The 18,597-nt window shown below is 39.4% G+C and overlaps 1 protein-coding gene across 2 annotated transcripts in view; it reads right to left on the bottom strand.

Annotated features, from left to right (window-relative positions):
- SLC26A8 (solute carrier family 26 member 8) overlaps positions 1–18,597 on the bottom strand; it is an 81,253-nt gene that overhangs the window by 42,416 nt on the left and 20,240 nt on the right. For both annotated transcript variants that reach the window (XM_018038789.1, XM_018038790.1), the window contains 3 exons: positions 13,747–13,863; positions 12,007–12,188; positions 1,509–1,673 (listed from right to left, as the gene is read on the bottom strand). In XM_018038789.1, the coding sequence (XP_017894278.1) occupies positions 1,509–1,673; positions 12,007–12,188; positions 13,747–13,863 (464 nt within the window). The remainder of the gene's footprint in view (positions 1–1,508; positions 1,674–12,006; positions 12,189–13,746; positions 13,864–18,597) is intronic.

Below are 18,597 nucleotides of genomic sequence, written 5' to 3'. Positions count from 1 at the left end.
GGGAAAGACTGAAGGCAGGAGGAGAAGGGAATGACAGAGGACGAGATGGTTGGATGGCATCACTGATTCAATGGACATGAGTTTGCGCAAGCTCTGGGAGATGGTGAAGGACAGGGAAGCCTGGTGTGCTGTTGTCCATGGGATCGCAAAGATTGGACATGACTGAGTGACTGAACAACAATATAGCCAAAGAATATTACCCAGCCACAAAAAGGAACAAAATAGTGCCATGTGCAAAGACATGGATGGATCTAGAGATTGTCACACACAGTAAAGTAAATCAGAAAGAGAAAAATGTCATATAATATTGTTTATATTGGAATCTAGAAAAATGGAACAGATGAACTTATTTGCAAAGCAGAAATAGAGACACACATGTAGAGAACAAAGGGGTACCAAGAGGGGAAGGGGGTGGGATGAATTTGGATATTGGGATTGACTTACATACACTACCATGGATACAACAGACCAGTAATAAGAACCTACTGTATGGCACAGGGAATTCTACTCAGTGCTCTGTGGTGACCTAAATGGGAAGGAAATCTTTAAAAGAGGGAATATATTAATATGTGTAACTGATTCACTTTGCTGTATAGCAGAAACTAACAGAACACTGTAAAGCAACTATACTCCAGTAAAAATTAACTTAGCAAAACAAAAGCAAAAAGACACCTACCAGAAAAATTTCCATGGGAAATTCAATGGGATACTGATTGAAGGAAATTCTGATACATTTGTTGATTCTCAGAGCAACAATAGTGGTTAGAAATAGTAAGATGCTGGTGGAATTAGCTTTAGGGAGACCTAAACAGTAGTTAATTATGTTCTGAAAGAAAACAAAATTACAGAGGCTTAGGAAAGGATGTAATAATTGCCTAAATCTAGAAAATGACACTTGCTAAATTAGTTCAAACAGAAGTCCCTGGGCAAGGCTGCTGTGCATAGAGATCTTTATGAGCATGACTAGAACAGGGAGGGCAAGTAGGTGGATATACAATTTTTTAAGTTGGAAAAGATACGTTAAAAGACAATCATGTCCAACAAGAAGAGAATACACTTTCTGTGTTTCAGCATAATGGAAAGGACCCAGGAGTTCTGTTTATTAGCCTACTCTTTATCAATTTGCCCAGACCATGTGTGTTTCCCCTTGACTTCTGGGCCACTGTTGCATTCAGGGGCAACTTTGCATTTTATATTCTTAAGATGCTTTAGGATACATGTCTGTTATGAGTTACATGATAGGAAGAATTATGATAGATACAGTTATCTAAAAGACCAAATTTTAATATAAATCGTGTTAGTTTAAAAGGCTGAGGGTGAAATGATTAATGCAACTGAGAACATGGTCCAACTGGCACCTGCAATTAATCAAGACTGTATATCTAAAAGAGGTGAAATTACCTCTAGGACCCTCTTGACCCAGCCACCTATGCAAGAGTCTCTCTACTTCTTTTTGGAGGCAAGGGGAGGAGCATCTGTTACTCTGGGTAATGGTAGAAATTACTCACGTAGAAGAAGGCGATGGGACCAGAATTGTAACTGATCATAACTCCGAAGATGCAGGTCAACTGGGACAGCATAATGTGCAGGGCTGTGGCAGCCAGGTAACCACTGATTGCAGCCTCCGGAATGTAAGTGACAATGAAGCCAAAACCTAACATGCCCATAGACAGCTGTAGGGGGATTCAGATGGAAAAGAAAACCAGAGTGAGGAGGAATGTCATCAAACCAGCAATGGCACCCCATTAGGCCATCTCCAGAGGTTCCAACGAAAAAAAGTTAGTTTAGGCCCCTTTAATAATTTTCTTTTAACTTAAAGAATTGGGCGGGGGGAGCTGTGCTGGGTCTTTGCTGCTGTGCACAGGCTTTCTCTAGGTGTGGCGAGTGGAGGTCACTCTCTAGGTGCGTGGGCTTCTCACTGCAGTGGCTTCTCTCGGTGTGGAGCACTGGCTCTGTGTGCACGGGCTTCGGCAGTTGTGGCACACAGGCCCAAAGTAGTCAGGCTCAGCAGTTGTTGGTGCACAGGTTTAGCTGCCCCATGGCATGTGAAATCTTCTCTGATCGGGGATCAAATTTGGGTCCCCTGCATCGGCAGGCGGATTATTTACCAAAGGGCCACGAGGGAAATCCCCTTTGATAACTCGTTTCTCTTTCCCTAATCAACTGAAATTGATGCGCTAAAAGCAGGTCCTTGGTATTGATTCAGAGGCTCCTTTACAAACATAAGACCACACTCCTTTCTTTCTTCATGAGTATGTAAGTCAACGTTCTTACCCTGGGATCTACCGATCTTGTGGATGTGGGGTAATCAGTGACAAAGTGATCAGAAGAAGAGTTGGCTTTTTTAAAGTCCTTTTCACTAAAATCTTGTTTAACAATACTTTTTATTTATTTATTTTTGCGTGTGCTGGGTCTTAGTTGGTGCGTGGGCTTTTCTCTAGCTGCGGCGGGAGGGCTTCTCACTGAGATGGCTTCTCTTGCTGCCAGTTACAGGCTCCAGGGTGCCTGGGCCTCAGTAGCTGCAGCTCCCGGGCTCCAGAGCACAGACTCACCAGTTGTGGTGCACGGGCTCAGCTGCTCTGCAGCATGTGGGATCTTCCTGGATCAGGGATTGAACCTGTGTCTCCTGCAATGGCAGGCAGATTCTTCATCACTGAGCCACCAGGGAAGCCCAGTGGAGCCTCTGATAGCCCTCCCCATGGCATGTTAACACCCCTGTGAGAAACGCAGCTTTTCACAAAGAAAAGCATTAACACAACCTGGGCTCCAGATTAAACATTTGGGCCTTTGATGTTAGGAAGAATAATTAAACTGAATTTATGTCTTTCAGTTCAGTTCAGTTCAGTCGCTCAGTCGTGTCCGACTCTTTGCAACCCCATGAATCACAGCACGCCAGGCCTCCCTGTCCATCACCAACTCCCGGAGTTCACCCAGACTCACGTCCATCGAGTCAGTGATGCCATCCAGCCATCTCATCCTCTGTCGTCCCCTTTTCCTCCTGCCCCCAATCCCTCCCAGCATCAGAGTCTTTTCCAATGAGTCAACTCTTCACATGAGGTGGCCAAAGTATTGGAGTTTCAGCTTTAGCATCAGTCCTTCCAAAGAACACCCATGGCTGATCTCCTTCAGAATGGACTGGTTACATCTCCTTGCAGTCCAAGGGACTCTCAAGAGGCTTCTCCAACACCACAGTTCAAAAGTATCAATTCTTCGGCGCTCAGCCTTCTTCACAGTCCAACTCTCACATCCATACATGACCACTGGAAAAACCATAGCCTTGACTAGACGGACCTTTGTTGGCAAAGTAATGTCTTTGCTTTTCAATATGCTATTTAGGTTGGTCACAACTTTTTAATTAGGATTAAATACAAATATATGTAAAATACGGCATATGTATGTAAATGTATTTTTTAAATGCTATGTAACACACAAGCAAAGGATTTAAAAGGATAGATGCCAAGTTATTAACAGAAGTTGCCTTTGGGGAATGGTTGATTAAAGGTTACGGGCAATACTTTGTAATTTATATACTCTTTTATTATTAGAGATTTTTGCAATATACTTGTTCATCTTTTATAATTTAAAAAAAAAGTGGAAAATTATGGCTAGAGGGCGAGCTCCAATCTTCTTAAGAGGGCAGGTTAAGAAAAATGACAGCCCAATGAAGAAGATGGGGAAAGAAAAGCAAAGTCTTGAAACCTTCTCTTGTCACTGCTTCATATTCCGCTACACCAGGAAGTCTCAGAAAACAAACTTGGAGGAGCAAATCTATTAGCTTTAAGAGCGTTTTGTTTCAAAGCTTTCAGTTAGTTGAGCACTTTGTCTCCCTTGATCTCTGGTCATTACTGCCCAGAGTGCTCCTTGACTCTAGTCAGGCCAATCTGTTTCCTGTCTTTTGTGTGATTGACTGATTTCTTCTGTGCTTACGCCCAAACCCCTCTTCCCTCTCTGCCAACACAGGTTTATCATCTCTTTCGAGAGCTCAATAGGACTCCCCTGGTGGTCCAGTGCTGAGAATCTGCCTGCCAATGCAAGAGACACAAGTTTGATCCCTGCTCCAGGAGAACGCCACAGCTGGACCTGTGTGCCTCAGCTACTGAGCTGGTGGTCCCTGGAGCCTCTGCTCTGCAACAAGAGTAGCCACCACAATGAGAAGCCCGCCCACCGCAACTAGAGAGTATCTCCCCCACCCCGCTCCACACAATTAGAGAAAGCCCGCGGGCTGCAGTCAATAAATAAATACAAACTGTAAAAAGAGCTCAATAAAACCTCTCTCCTTCAGAAAGTGTTGTACTGAGTGCGTTTGGATAAGTTTCTTAAAGCTCTCCGAACCTCAGTTCCCTTGTCTATGAAATGGATAATACCCAACATGAGTGTTTTGTATGGATTACATGACAGAATACATGTAAAACACTTAGCTCAGACCTGAAAACCTCAAATATATGTATCACTCATTCTCTTTCTTGGGGGGGCTGCCTTGGGTCTTACTTGCGGCGCTCAGGATCTTCCTTGTGTCACGCAGGGTCTTTTGTTGAGGCACAAGGACTCTCTATTTGTGGCGCGCAGGCTCAGCTGCGGCTGAGGGCTTAGCTGCTCCACGGCATGTGGGAATCTTAGCTCCTCGACCAGAGGTCCAAACCTGTGTCCCCTGCATTGCAAGATGGATTCTTAACCACTGCACTACCAGGGAAGTCTCTATATCACTCATTCTTCATGCTATGCCTTCCTTCAACCTCGTAAATGGCAGATATCTATAATGAACCATTGAACTCTTCGTTGCCCAACTGTGATGTGGCCTCAGAATCTGGTGTTAACATAATTTTCTAGTCATCACTGTCAATCAGTCAGAACTGGTCTGTGACATGAAACCTATTTCTGTCATCCTTATTGAAAACAGGTAGAGACATGTCCCAAATTACAGTCGTTCTAATAGTTTTAATTTCGACTTTACAATGGTGTAAAAGCACTACACATTCAGTAAAAATGGTATTTTGAGTTTTGATTTTTTTTTCTGGGCTAGCCCTCTGCAATATGCTGCTCTTTTGTGATGCTGGGCAGTGGCAGTGAGCCACAGCTCCCACCCAGCCACACAGACATGAGGGGAAACAACTGATACACTAAGAACTATTCTGTACTCAGCCAATCTGTTGATCACTTTCAGTACTATATTCAACAAACTACATGAGATATCCAATACTTTATTATAAAATAGGCTTTGTGTTACATGATTTTGCCCAATACAGTCTAATGTAAGTGTTCTGAGCATGTTTAAGGTAAGCCAGGCTAGGCTATGATATTTGGTAAGCTAGGTTTACTAAATGTATTTTCAACTCACAGTATTCTCAAATTACCATGGGTTTATCCGTATGTAACCCCATCATAAGTCGAGGAAGTTCTATACTAAATGTTTGGCGAATGAAGGAAAGGTTTAATAAATGGTTGCTTCCTTCCCAGACAACTATTCCTTCACTTCATATTTTTAAAATTATTTTTGAACAAGCCACATGGCATGCAGGATCTTAGTTTCCTGACCAGGGATCAAACCTGTGCCCTCTGCGGTGGAAGCATGGATTCTTAACCACTGGACTGCCAGGGAAAGTCCCCACTTCCTATTCTTTTGACAGTGAACTCTTCATTTTTATTAATACTAGCGTGCACTTTAAGATTATCTAGTGCATAGGTTCTAGAGGGAGACAAACAGTCTGAATCCCAGTTTGGGATCTTACTGGTTACATGATCGTCAGCAATTCACTTAACCTCTCTATACCTCTGTTTCCTTAAAATAAGTACAGAGTAATACCTACCCTTATACAGGGGGGTGTTGTGAGGACCAAATGAGGATAAGACATGTAAAGTGCTTTGAACATTGACAGCACACAGCAATAATCGTTAGATGTTATTATTTAGTTCAGACTTTTCTAAAACTTTTTATTGTAAACAATTGTAGGTTGACATGCAGTTGTAAAAAAGCAATGCAGAGATCCTGTGTACCCAGTTTTCCCCATCTTGCACAACTATACTACATGCCACAACTAGGATAGTGACATCAAATACAGACAAGATAAAAAATAATTTTATCAGCACTCTCTCACCTCCCATCTCTGCCTCCAACCTCCATCCTCTGATCTCTACTCATCTTTAATCCCCGGCAACAACTAACCTGCTCTCCATTTCTATAATTTTGTCACTTCAAGAATTTTACATAAATGGAATCATCAGCATGTGAATTTTTCAGGTTTTAGTTTCATTCTCTTTTCCTCTTTATTGTTTCCTTCCTTCTGCTTATTTTGGGTATAATTTGCTCTTATTTTTCTAGATTCTTGCAGAGGGAGCTTATATTATTAATCTGAGACTTTTCCTTTATTCTACTATATGCATTTCAGTGCTATAAATTTCCTTTTCAGCACCACTTTAGCTGTGTCCCAGAAATTTTGGTACATTTTCTTTTCATTTACTTCAGTGTATTTATTTCCCTGGAAACTTCCTCTCTGACTTATGGACTGTTTACAGGTGTGTTTTTCAGTGTCCAGGGATTTGGAGACTTTCCTGTCAATTTTTTGTTCTCGAGTTCTAGTTTGATTCCACTGTGGTCAGAGAACGCACTGTTTGACTTCAATTCTTTTAAGTGTCTTGAGGTTTGTTCTATAGCCCAGGATGTGGTCTGTCTTGCTGTATAGTTCCATGGGTTGTTGAAAAGAATGTGTATTCTGCTGTTACTAGTTGGAGTAGTCTATAAATGTCTCGAGTCCTATTGGCGTTGTTGATGTTTTGAATTTTACTATATCCTTGTTGATCTTCTGTCCAGTCGTTCTATCAGTTGTTGAGAGAGGAGTGGTGAGGTCTCCAGCGATAACTGCGGATTTGCATCTGTCTGTTTCTCCATTCCAGTTACATCAGCTTTTGCCTCACATATTTTGGGGCTCTGCTGCTTGTTGCATACATATGTAGGTCTGCTCCATCTTCCTGGAAGAGCAAGCCTTTTATTATTATGTGCTGTCCTTCTCTACCTCTGGTAATCTTCTTGGCTCCGAAGTCTACTTTATCTGTTATTAATATAGTCAGTCCTGCTTTCCTTTAATATTTGCATGACATATCTTTCCCTTTTTGAAATTTTCAACCTAATTATTATTTTCGGTGTTTCTTGCAGACGGCATATTTCTAAATATTTAGTTGATATCTTAAATGTAAATGTTGATATGTTAAGGGTTAAGCCTGCCATTTTTCTGTTTGCTCTATTTTTCATCTTTTATTTTTTCTGATTTCACACATTACTTGAACCTTCTTAGAATTTCATTTTGATTTATCTATAGCATTTTTGAGTGTATAGGTTTTGAAGTGGTTGTCCTGGGTATTACATTATATATACATAACTTATCACAGTCTACTGGTGTAAACATTTTACCAGTTTGAGCAAATTATAGAAAATTTACCTCCCAATATGTTTGTTTAGAAAAGAATTGTTTTAAATATTTTTTCCATATGCATTTTGAACCACATCAGTGGTCTAATTTTTGCTTCAACCATTGAACATAATTTAGAAAACTTAAGAAGACAAAGAAAACTACCATATCTATCCACGTTTTCCCTTTTCCATTGTTCTTTCTTTCTACTCGATGTTCCAAGGTACCTTCTTTTATCGTTTCCTTTCTGTTTAGAGAACTTCTTTTAGCCATTCTTTTAGGGTAGGTCTTGCTGGTGATAAATTCTCTTAGTTTTCCTTCATATATCTTGATTTCTCCTTCATTCTTGAAGGCTATTTTCAGAAATGCTGGGCTGGATGAAGTACAAGCTGGAATCAATATTGCCAGGAAAAATATCAATAACCTCAGATATGCAGATGACACAACTCATGGCAGAAAGCGAAGAGGAACTAAAGAACCTCTTGATGAAGGTGAAAGACAAGAGTGAAAAAGCTGGCTTAAAACTCAAAATTCAAATAAAATAAGATCATAGCATCCAGTCCCATCACTTCATGGTAGATAGATGGGGAAACAATCGAAACAGTGACAGACTTTACTTTCTTGGGCTCTAAAATCACTGCAGATGGTGACTGCAGCCGTGACACTTGCTCCTTGGGAGAAAAGCTATGACAAACCTAGATAACGATTTAAAAGCAGAGACAAGATGAAACTGGAGCCAATTATACAGAGTGAAGTAAGCCAGAAAGAAAAACACCAATACAGTATACTAACACATATATATGGAATTTAGGAAGATGGCAATGACGACCCTGTATGCAAGACAGGAAAAAAGACACAGATGTGTATAATGGACTTTTGGACTCAGAGGGAGAGGGAGAGGGTGGGATGATTTGGGAGAATGGGAATTCTAACATGTATACTATCATGTAAGAATTGAATCGCCAGTCCATGTCTGACGCAGGGTGCAGCATGCTTGGGGCTGGTGCATGGGGAGGACCCAGAGAGATGTTGTGGGGAGGGAGGTGGGAGGGGGGTTCATGTTTGGGAACGCATGTAAGAATTAAAGATTTTAAAATTTAAAAAATAAAAAATAAAAATAAAATAAAATAAAATAAAATGTTGCAATCACACACACACACACACACACACAAAAAAGCAGAGACATTACTTTGCCAACAAAGGTCCATCTAGTCAAAGCTATGGTTTTCCCAGTAGGCATGTATGGATGTGAGAGTTGGACCATATAGAAGACTTCAGTGAAGAAGAATTGATGCTTTTGAACTTTGGTGTTGGAAAAGACTCTTGAGAGTGCCTAGGACTGCAAGGAGATCAAACCAGTGCATCCTAAAGGAAATCAATCCTGAATATTCATTGGAAGGACTGATGTTGAAGCTGAAGCTCCAATACCTTGGCCACCTGATGCGAAGGGCCACCTTGATGCTGGGAAAGACTGAAGGCAGGAGAGGGGATGACAGACGACAAGATGGTTGGATGGCATCACTGACTCAATGGATATGAGTTTGAGCAGCTCTGGGAGGTGGTGAAGGACAGGGAAGTCTGGTGTGCTGCAGTCAGACACAACTGAACAACAACAACAATGATTTTTGGATTAATAGTTCTTTCAGCAAATGAAAGAATATTGTGCAATTTCCTTCTGGTCTCCATGGTTTCGGATAAGAAATCTGCTGTCATTTAAATTATTTTCTCACTGAAGGTAAAGAGTTTCTCTCACTGCTTTCAAGATTTTTTTTTCATTGTTTTTAGTTTTCAGACATAGACTATGATTTGTCTTGGTATAGATTCCTATGGATTTATCTTGTTTTGGATTTTCCAAGGCTCTTAAAACTGTAGAAGTATATCTTTTGTCAAATTTGCAGCATTTTTAGCTATTAGTTCTTCAAGTAATTCAGTCCTATCTTTTTTCCCCTCCCTTTCTGGGATGCTTATGAAACACAAATGTTAGAGCTTCTGTTATAGTCCCACTTGTCCCTGAGATTCCATTAAATTTTTTTCAATCTATTTCCTATTGTTCAGACTGAGTGATTTCTGTTGTTCTTTCTACAAGTTCATTGATTCTTCACTCTGTCTCTTCCATTTTGCTATCGAGTCCATTCTTTGAATTTTTAATTTTGGTTAATGTATTTTTCAGCTCTAAAATTTCTATTTGGTTCTTCTTTATATCTTCTATTTATCTTTTGAGACTTTCTATTTTTTCACTTTGTTTCAAGCATATTCATAATTGGTTGCTGAAGCATTTTTAGGATGGCTGCTTTATAATTTATACCAGATAATTCTAACACCTCTCATCTCAGTGCTGGCATCTTTTTATTGCCTTTTTTCATTAAAGTCGAAATGTTCTTGGTTCTTGATATGACAAGTTATTTTCAGTTCAGCTACTGACATTGCATGTACTATGCTATAAGATTCTGGATCTTACTGAAATGTTCTGTTTTAGCCATCTTATTTTGATAAAGTGCTGAGAGGGGAAGGTGTTACCTTGTTACTGCCTGGTAAGGTAGAAGTCCAGGTTCTCCTCTTAAAATCCACTGACACCTGAGGCAGTAGGGACTCTTCATTTTTACTGGGAGGAGGTGGAAGTTCTGGCTCCCCACTAGGCCTCCACTGATACCATCCTGACTGGGAGAGACAGAAATGCCTTTATTTCTCCCTGCATGGCCTCCACTGACACTGCTACAGAGGGGGTTGTCATCATTAATGCTGTGTTGTGGTGAAAGAACTGACTCTTCACTAGGCTTCCTCTGACACACCCAGCAAGGAGTAGGAAGAGAGGCTCATTACTACCCAGTGGAGACGAAAGTCTCGACTCCCTGTCTGGCCTTCTCTGACAACACTCTGGGTAGCTGCCTCATTACAGCTGGGTAAGGTGGAAGTCTGGGCTCCCCACTTGGCCACCACTGGCATGAGTAAGGATAACACCACAGAGTTTTGTTTTGTTTTCTTGGTGTTTGTCTGGAGTAGAGCAGTTATTGGGTAATGCTTTCAGAACTGCTAGTCTTTCCTAGTCGTGTGGCTATATAGAACAGACTTTTGTTGGGACTTTCTCTTTTGGCCTGCCACATTGGCATTTTGGCCTTCTGGCTTCTTTAGCACCAAATTTAAGATGTATGGGGCAAAAAGAAAACCCAAGGAACTCTCCACTGTGTTGTTCCTTGGGTCTGAGCCAGTTTGTTGTCTTCTCTCCACCTTTCAGAGCCTTTTTATACTTGGTTTGTACATAACTTTCCAATTTTTTCAGTTGTTCTTAGAAGGAATAGGGAAAAGTACATATATTCTATCTTCCTGTAAATGGAATATCTTCTCCTTTGTTATATGAAAAAGGTGATGCTCAAACAAGGAAAAAGAACATGCCAAGGCTACTTATAATTAATAGATTGCTGACTTGCTGCCTGTTATTTTGTCTTCTCCTGCAAGACTGACTTTTTAAAACATGGGTATTATATCTTAAAAAAATTTTTTTTGGTTTCTATTAAAGTACCAATTTCATTTCTCTGTACTCTGTAATTATAACTTATTAATGCTTACTATGCGACAGGCTCTGGGCTGAATGCTTTACATGCATTTTCTCACTTAATCCTTATAAGAACTCTGCAATACAAATATTATTATTCCCATTTTAAACATGAAGAAACTGAGGCCTGCAAGTAAGTCATACAATTGGTAAGAGTCAGGGCTGGGGTCAGCCCACCAGGATAGCCTGCCTTTGTAGGCTCCCAATAAGTTTTTACCTAATACAAGGATGGCTTCGGGGAAATCAGAGAAAGTTAGCTAGAGTTTGGGTTAGCTGAGAAGACAGAGAAATAAAGCTGAAATATATGACTTTAGTTCAGTTGGTGATGCTTTAGATGGTAGACTCAGAAGAAATCAAAGACACTGCCCAAAATAAGGTTGGATATTTTAATAAATCATTGATACCATCATCCATTAGCTGTGTCCTGTCATTGGAGAGGAAGGATTTTACACCTGACTCTAATGCCCACTAACCAAAAATACAGTATGTGAGCCCACAAGTGCTATTCTTGTTGAAAGAATATAAAGGAATTTTTTAAAACATGAAACCTAGAACTCTAGGCCACAGTCCCTGAGACCCTTCTCTTATTTTTAGATTTTTTTTTTCATATAGACCATTTTCAAAGTCCTTATTGAATTTATTACAATACTGCTTTTGTTTCAGGTTTTGGTTTTTTGACCACGAGGCATGCAGGATCCTAGCTCCCTCACCAGGGACTGAACTCGCACCTCCTGCATTGGAAGGTGAAGCCCTAACCACTTAACTACCAGAGAAGTCCTATTTGGACCCTTCTTTAGTCTTATAATATTAGAGATTGAGGAGAACATTGAGTATCTCATCCTAAACCAGGGGTGGTAGATTTCTGGGGAGGGGGAAGTTTTGTCACTGAGGAGTCAGTCTATCCATACGTCCCATAAGTTTTGGGAAAAAAAAGAAAATCACTTAAGTTCCAGATATATCACAATGGGTAACAGAAGCAATTCAAGGAAAGGGTTCATGTCCAGCCCCTTTTATTTCTTTCTTTTTCCTTCAGGGATTCAGAGACTCAGGACCTACCTGAATAATCCCAGTTAGCAAAGTTACAGATGCCACCGAACTCAAGGATCTGTTATAGTTCTCATAGAAGGTTATGTTAGAAAAGTCATCCTGGATGAAAGTTCCCAGTAATAAGTGGCCACTGTTGAATGGCTCTGTCCTCAGGACATTGATTGTCAGAGCACTCACAAGGAAGAATGTACCTATGAAAGAAAATGGTTAGGCAGAGGGTGAGGTTTTAAGTCCAGGTAAACTGACAGATGTTGACAAAAGCAAAGCATGGTCTCATACATTGTCCTCGAACTGATCAACTTTTCTTATCTGAAAGTGGCCACTGAGCAGTAAGAAAGAGCAGGGAAAAGCTCTCTGTTTCATATACTGTAACCAACTCCGAAATTTTACATCTTTTTGGCCTAGGTAACAACCTCTTTGTATCAATGGGCATATGGAGTAGGAAGAGAGAGAAACTGGAAATGTATATTTCCAGCTCAGCTACTGTGCCTGTTCTTAGAAGCGGTGAAAAATGAGATGGTGGAAAAAGGATCAGGAAACAAAGCTAATCGATAATAAGAAAAACAATACCTAAACACTTAAGAAGGACGTAATAGGTGCAAAATGACATGGAGCTAAATCTGTATCGAATAAAATTTTATTTACTTCTCATATCAACATGAATGCGGGAGGCAAAGGCAAATTTTACCTTTAAATTACCTAACAGAAGCAAAACTCTAGTAGCCCTTGTTATCAGTATTTGGAAGTGACTGTAATGCGCTCTGAGAACTTGGAGTAATTGGAATAAAATAGCTGTTTTAGTGTTTAAATGTAAAATCAACAGATACTAAATTTTAGTAAAGATGTAGAATAGTGTCCTTAAAAAGGCACAGGAGCATGCCACAGAATGAGATGGAAACTGGACTGAATATACAAACACATCTGGAGAAAACAGTGTGCTAGTCAGAATGGTCAGCGTTGGTTGCCTGGTCAGTTGTTCAGTGTGGAAGCTCAGAAAAAGGCACTTGACTCATGAACGTTGGCGATGCCCTTCTGAGACTGTCAGGGCATTGTGTGGTTTGATTTCTATACACGGTCCCCTAGGGGAAGTAATTGTGCTGATCACAGGACTTTCAGTTGGGTCTGGTCTCTGCAACGGTCATTTCGAATTATAAATTAGTAGATGGTCGTTTGACTCAGGGAAGAAAAGTGCTTACCCTGTGGGTTTCAGTGTTTTGATTACTATGACAATATTTTCTCAATGTAAATTAATAATTTTATATGATTATTATAAATCAGGTTCATGGAGTATGGTTATTATGGGTTCAGCTGAAAAGTGGATCCATTCTAGGAGTTTTGGCAAAATCATTTCTGGATCTTCTTGGTCGAGGATAATCAGATTCCAAAGTGTGGAAATTTCAACAAGGAAGATGCCTCTTGTCTTTTCATTCCTTTAATAACTTATGGGCCTGTTTGTCTGGTGGGGACATTAATAATAGCATGAAAGTGTTCAGTTTCTAAAATCTGAACACTAACCCTGTGAATAAAATATCACTGTGACTGATTCATGTCGATGTATGGCAAAAACCACCACAATATTGTAAAGTAATTAGCCTCCAATTAAAATAAATAGATTATAAAAAAAGAATATGCATCTTCTGCCTCTTTTCTTTATCTGTTAAACATAACTTTAACTTGAGTTCCTTAGCAATAAGTAAATAATCGAGATGGAGACTTCATATACTCCTGTGATTCTAGCACTGAACTCACCAATGGACATTTGATGACATGATCCAAAAATTCCATAAATTACTGAAGCACAGAAAGCTGCATAAGAGACATTGAGAGGAGGAATCAGATGCCTTGCCAGCAAACCAAGCATCAGGACTGAAAAGCAAGATAATTTAAGTAAGCAAAGGTAGCCTGGCTTTTTAAAGTCACCTGAAATAAAAACTGTAAAGAATGTTTAAAATAAAAATGCCCCATATGCACAACTGAATATGGTAACAGTATCCTTTGGCATACAGCCCTTAATTAGTACTTTTTATGATCTGCTTTGATTTCTAGCTTCTCTTCCCATTTTATCACATGTTTTTACACTTCAATTCTAAATCATAGGCTTAAACACCTTTCATGTGAATCATGGAAAGCAAACATCAAAGCAATAAGACCTTTAATCTCAACAGCTCAGAAGCAGACCATTCTCACCCTCAGTCTAGTATAAGAAGGCCCTAGGGATCCTCCAGGGTTGGAGATAAAGCTAGATGGCAAAGCAAGAATTGTCACACTTAACTGACTTGACTCCAAGTTGCTATGTGTTGTCTGTCTTTCATATGCCAGTCACTCCAGCATCTTCCTTCAGCTCCTTCTTCAGTACTTAATTTCTTTTTTAAGAAGCACCATGAGATTTTGGAAATTTTGAGGCAAATGGACTGACCTACATGGTGTCATCCTTTGATGTCTCAAGTCCACAACTCCTGCCCTGAGCAACTCTCTTCAATTTACATCACACCAGTGTGCTCATCAGAAATCAATTATGAGTCTACTGAGCCAAATTTATTGTCTGAAACAAGCAAGGCTTTTTTTATGGAAAAGTTTAAACCTATACAGAAATAGAGTATAATGAACCCCCAAGCACCCATCACCCACTTCAACGATGGTCAACTCATGGCCAATCTTGTTTCATCAATGTCTTCATCCCTCTCCCATCCCATAATTATTTTGAGGCAAATCCAAAACATTAAGTCATTTCATCTGTATATATTTTCAGTATATATGTTATAGAAAAAGGCCCTCTTTTAAGTACAATACCGTCATCACACCTAAGAAACTAATAATGGTTCTTTACCATTATCAAACATCCAATATTCAAATTTCCCTGATTTCTCAAATATAGTTGTACTTGTAGACCACCTGTAAGATGATCTACAGTGACTAATTGGTACTCATGTCCTTGAGTGAGTTTCACCCCTTAAGTGTGAAATAACTTACTTCTTTTTTAAAAATTTATTTATTTTAATGGAGGTTAATTACTTTACAATATTGTAGTGGTTTTTGCCATACATTGACATGAATCAGCCATGGGTATACATGTGTTCCCCATCCTGAACCCTTCTCCCACTTCCCTCCCCATGCCATCCCATCCCTCAGGGTCATCCCAGTGCACCAGCCCTGAGTACCCTGTCTCATGCATCAAACCTGGACTGGCGATCTATTTCACATATGATAATATACATGATTCAATGTTATTCTCTCAAATCATTCCACCCTCTCCTTCTCCACAGCATCCAAAAGTCTGTTCTTTACATCTGTGTCTCTTTTGCTGTCTCACATATAGGGTCATTGTTACCATCTTTCTAAATCCCATATATATGTGTTAATATACTGTATTGGTGTTTTCCTTTCTGACTTACTTTGCTCTGTATAATAGGCTCCAGTTTCATCCACCTCATTAGAACTGATTCAAAAGGATTCTTCTTAATAGCTGAGTAATATTCCATTGTGTATATGTACCACAGCTTTCTTATCCATTCATCTGCCGATGGACATTTAGGTTGCTTCCACGTCCTGGCTATTTGAAACAGTGCTGCGATGAGCATTGGGATACACGTGTCTCTTTCAATTCTGGTTTCCTCAGTGTGTATGCCCAGCAGTGGGATTGCTGGGTCATATGGGAATAACTTACTTCCATTAATAATAAATAGGCTACAACAAAAATGATAAGATGTCACTTTGGGGATTAAGTTGCTAGAAGACTGTTTTCTGTCTTTATTGCTCTCTGGCTCTCTTTCTCTCTTTCATTCAGGTCACCAGCTGCCAAAGTTGACTTCAAGCGTGTGTTACCTACGCAGTCACAGAGTATCTTGGGCTTAGAAGGCTCCATGCTTGGCTTAATGCTCTACTCGGATCATCTTAAAATACTGGATAATTTTTGAACTAGGGAATCTGCATTTGCATCTTGCACTGGGCCTCACACATCAGTTGTTCCTGCCAGAGGCCATGTTGTGAGGATACTCAAGCAGCCGTATAGAGGCCGATATGGTGGAAAACCCAAACCTGCCAGCAAACATGAGTAGCCTGGAAGCCGATCCGGCAGCCTCAGCAGAGCCTTGAGATGAATGACAGTTTGACTGCAACCTTATGAGAGACCTTGAGCCAGAGGTATGGCAGGTTTGGGGTGATCTTTTAAAAAAAAGTTATTTGCTATTACATGTTGCACTTTCTTTTGTGGTTGTTATACTTTTTTTTTTTTTTTACAAACTTTGTGTTTACATCAAATGAAGTCCTCACATTAGTTGATCCATCTCTTAAGTCTTTTGTAATTTATGGTTCCCCTTCCACATTTTTTCCCTTAGCATGTCTCTATTGACTGCAAGTAACAGAAAACCAGTTCAAATCAGCTTGAGCAAAATAGGAAAAAAATTTTTGGCTGAACGGCACAGTTTGCTGGATCTTAGTTCTCTGACCTGAGCTGGACCCGAGGCTCATGGCATTGAAAACACTGAGTCCTAACCACTGGACCACCAGGGAATTTCCAAAATAGGAAATACATTAAAAGAGGACAAAGGTCAGTTGGACCTCATCAGAGGCTGGAAGCAGAACTAAATAGCCATCAGGATTCAGGCAGCTGTTTCCCCATTCTCTTTGTCTACAGGTTTATATAGTCTCCTGTTTTGTTCCCAGTTTGGGGGCCTCTATGAACAAGACTTCTATGTATATTCTTGCACATGACTCCAGGAGCATAAGTGGATAAATTCCCTCAAGGTGATACACCCTGAAGCATAACTGATGGGGCATTTAATATATATATATATTATAGATTTAAGTTCTTTGTTGGGTATTCTATGGTTTGCTTTTCAATCTTCATTGTGTATTCTTTTTTTTTTTTTTTTTAATTTTGGCTGCACTGGGTCTTCATTGCAGCCCCACAGCTTATAGGATCTTAGTTCCCCAACCAGGGATCAAACCCACATCCCCTGCATTGGAAGGTGGATTCTTAACCACTGGACTACCAAGGAAGTCCTCATCATGTCTCTGAATAAACAGAAGTTCTTAAGCCTTATTTAATTCAACTTTGCAGTTATTACTTTTTAGGCTAATGCTTTTTGTGCCTTGTTTAAGAAACATTTTCTACCTCAAGTCCATAAAGATATTCTCCTCTATTATTCAAAAAAGGCTTTATAGTTTTGTCTTTCATATTTGGGTCTTTAATCTATCAGGAACAGATTTTTGTGTATGGGTGAGGTATGGGTCTAAAAAATTGGTTTCATATAAATATTCAATTTATATGAAATATTTTGTTTCAGATCCTTTTAAAAAAGCCTGTTTCTATAGTGACACATCTGATACAAACCACGCAATGTATACATGTGTGACTCTTCTGTTCCGCTGCCCTAATTGTCCATTTCTATAATACCACAGTGTTTAATTACTTTTTTTAGTAATTAGTAATATTTTGCAATAAATTTAATAATCCCCATTTTATTGTGAAATATATACATAGAAAGTACATTAAAATAGATACTGAGTTTAATAAATATCTATAAAACAAACACTGATGTTATCACCTACTCAGATCTTTCATTACAGCCCCATCCCTCCCCACAGAAGTATTCATTATTTTGACTTTTGTGATAATAACTTCTTTGCTTTTCTTTATAGTTTTACCACTACTGTACAAATCCCTAAACAATATAGTTTAGTTTGTCCCACTACTGAAGTTTATATTAGTGGAATTATAACGCATATAATTTTTATTTCTGCTTCTTTTTCTCATTATTATGTATAGAAGCATCTTCCAGGTTGTCATGAGTTGCTTGAGAGAGCGCCTGTTCCTTTTTCTGTGGATTCCAACATATGTATATATGAATGCTTATTTATTCATTCTACTTTTGATGGACATCATCTTAAACATTCTTGATGGCTGGAGATGCAAATCCTCCTATGGCGTACTTTAAGAGAACTTACATGTTCTTAGAAAATGTTACCTTTCAATTAATTTAGGCTTTTATTAATATTTCTCAGTAAAGTTGTACATTAATAATTTCTCTGTAGAGGTCTTGCACATCATTTCTTAGTTTCATTGCAACTTACTTCATATTCACTATGCTTTGGTGAATCATATTTAAATTTTTTTCCACATTTCATTTCTTGCAGGTATGAAAGAATAAAATTGATTTTTATTTACACATCTTATACCCAGCAACCTTGACAAAATCTTATTAATTATATCAATTTATCTGTAGATTCTTTTGAATTCTCTACATTAAAAAAAATCATCTATGAATGATGAAGTTTTATTTGTTTGTAATTGCTATGTAATTTTTTACCCTTTATCTTGCTTGAATACACTGCCTCTGAATTCAGTATAATGTTGAAAAGCCCTGTTTACTCTTTTTAAGGCAATTTTTTTCAAATTTAATTTTATCTGTGGCTGCACTGGGTCTTCATGCTGCCCATGGGCTTTATCTAGTTGGTGTGTGGGCTCCTCACTCTGGTGGCTTCTCCAGTTGTGGAGTCTGGGCTCTAGGTCCACGGGCTTCAGTCGCTGCGGCACACAGGCTTAGCTGCCCTGTGGCACATGGGATCTTCCAGGACCAGGGACTGAACTCCCTGTCACCT

This window comes from Capra hircus, chromosome 23, assembly GCF_001704415.2.
Source record: "Capra hircus breed San Clemente chromosome 23, ASM170441v1, whole genome shotgun sequence".
NCBI lineage: Eukaryota > Metazoa > Chordata > Mammalia > Artiodactyla > Bovidae > Capra > Capra hircus.
This window is presented reverse-complemented; position numbering and strand designations above follow the sequence as displayed.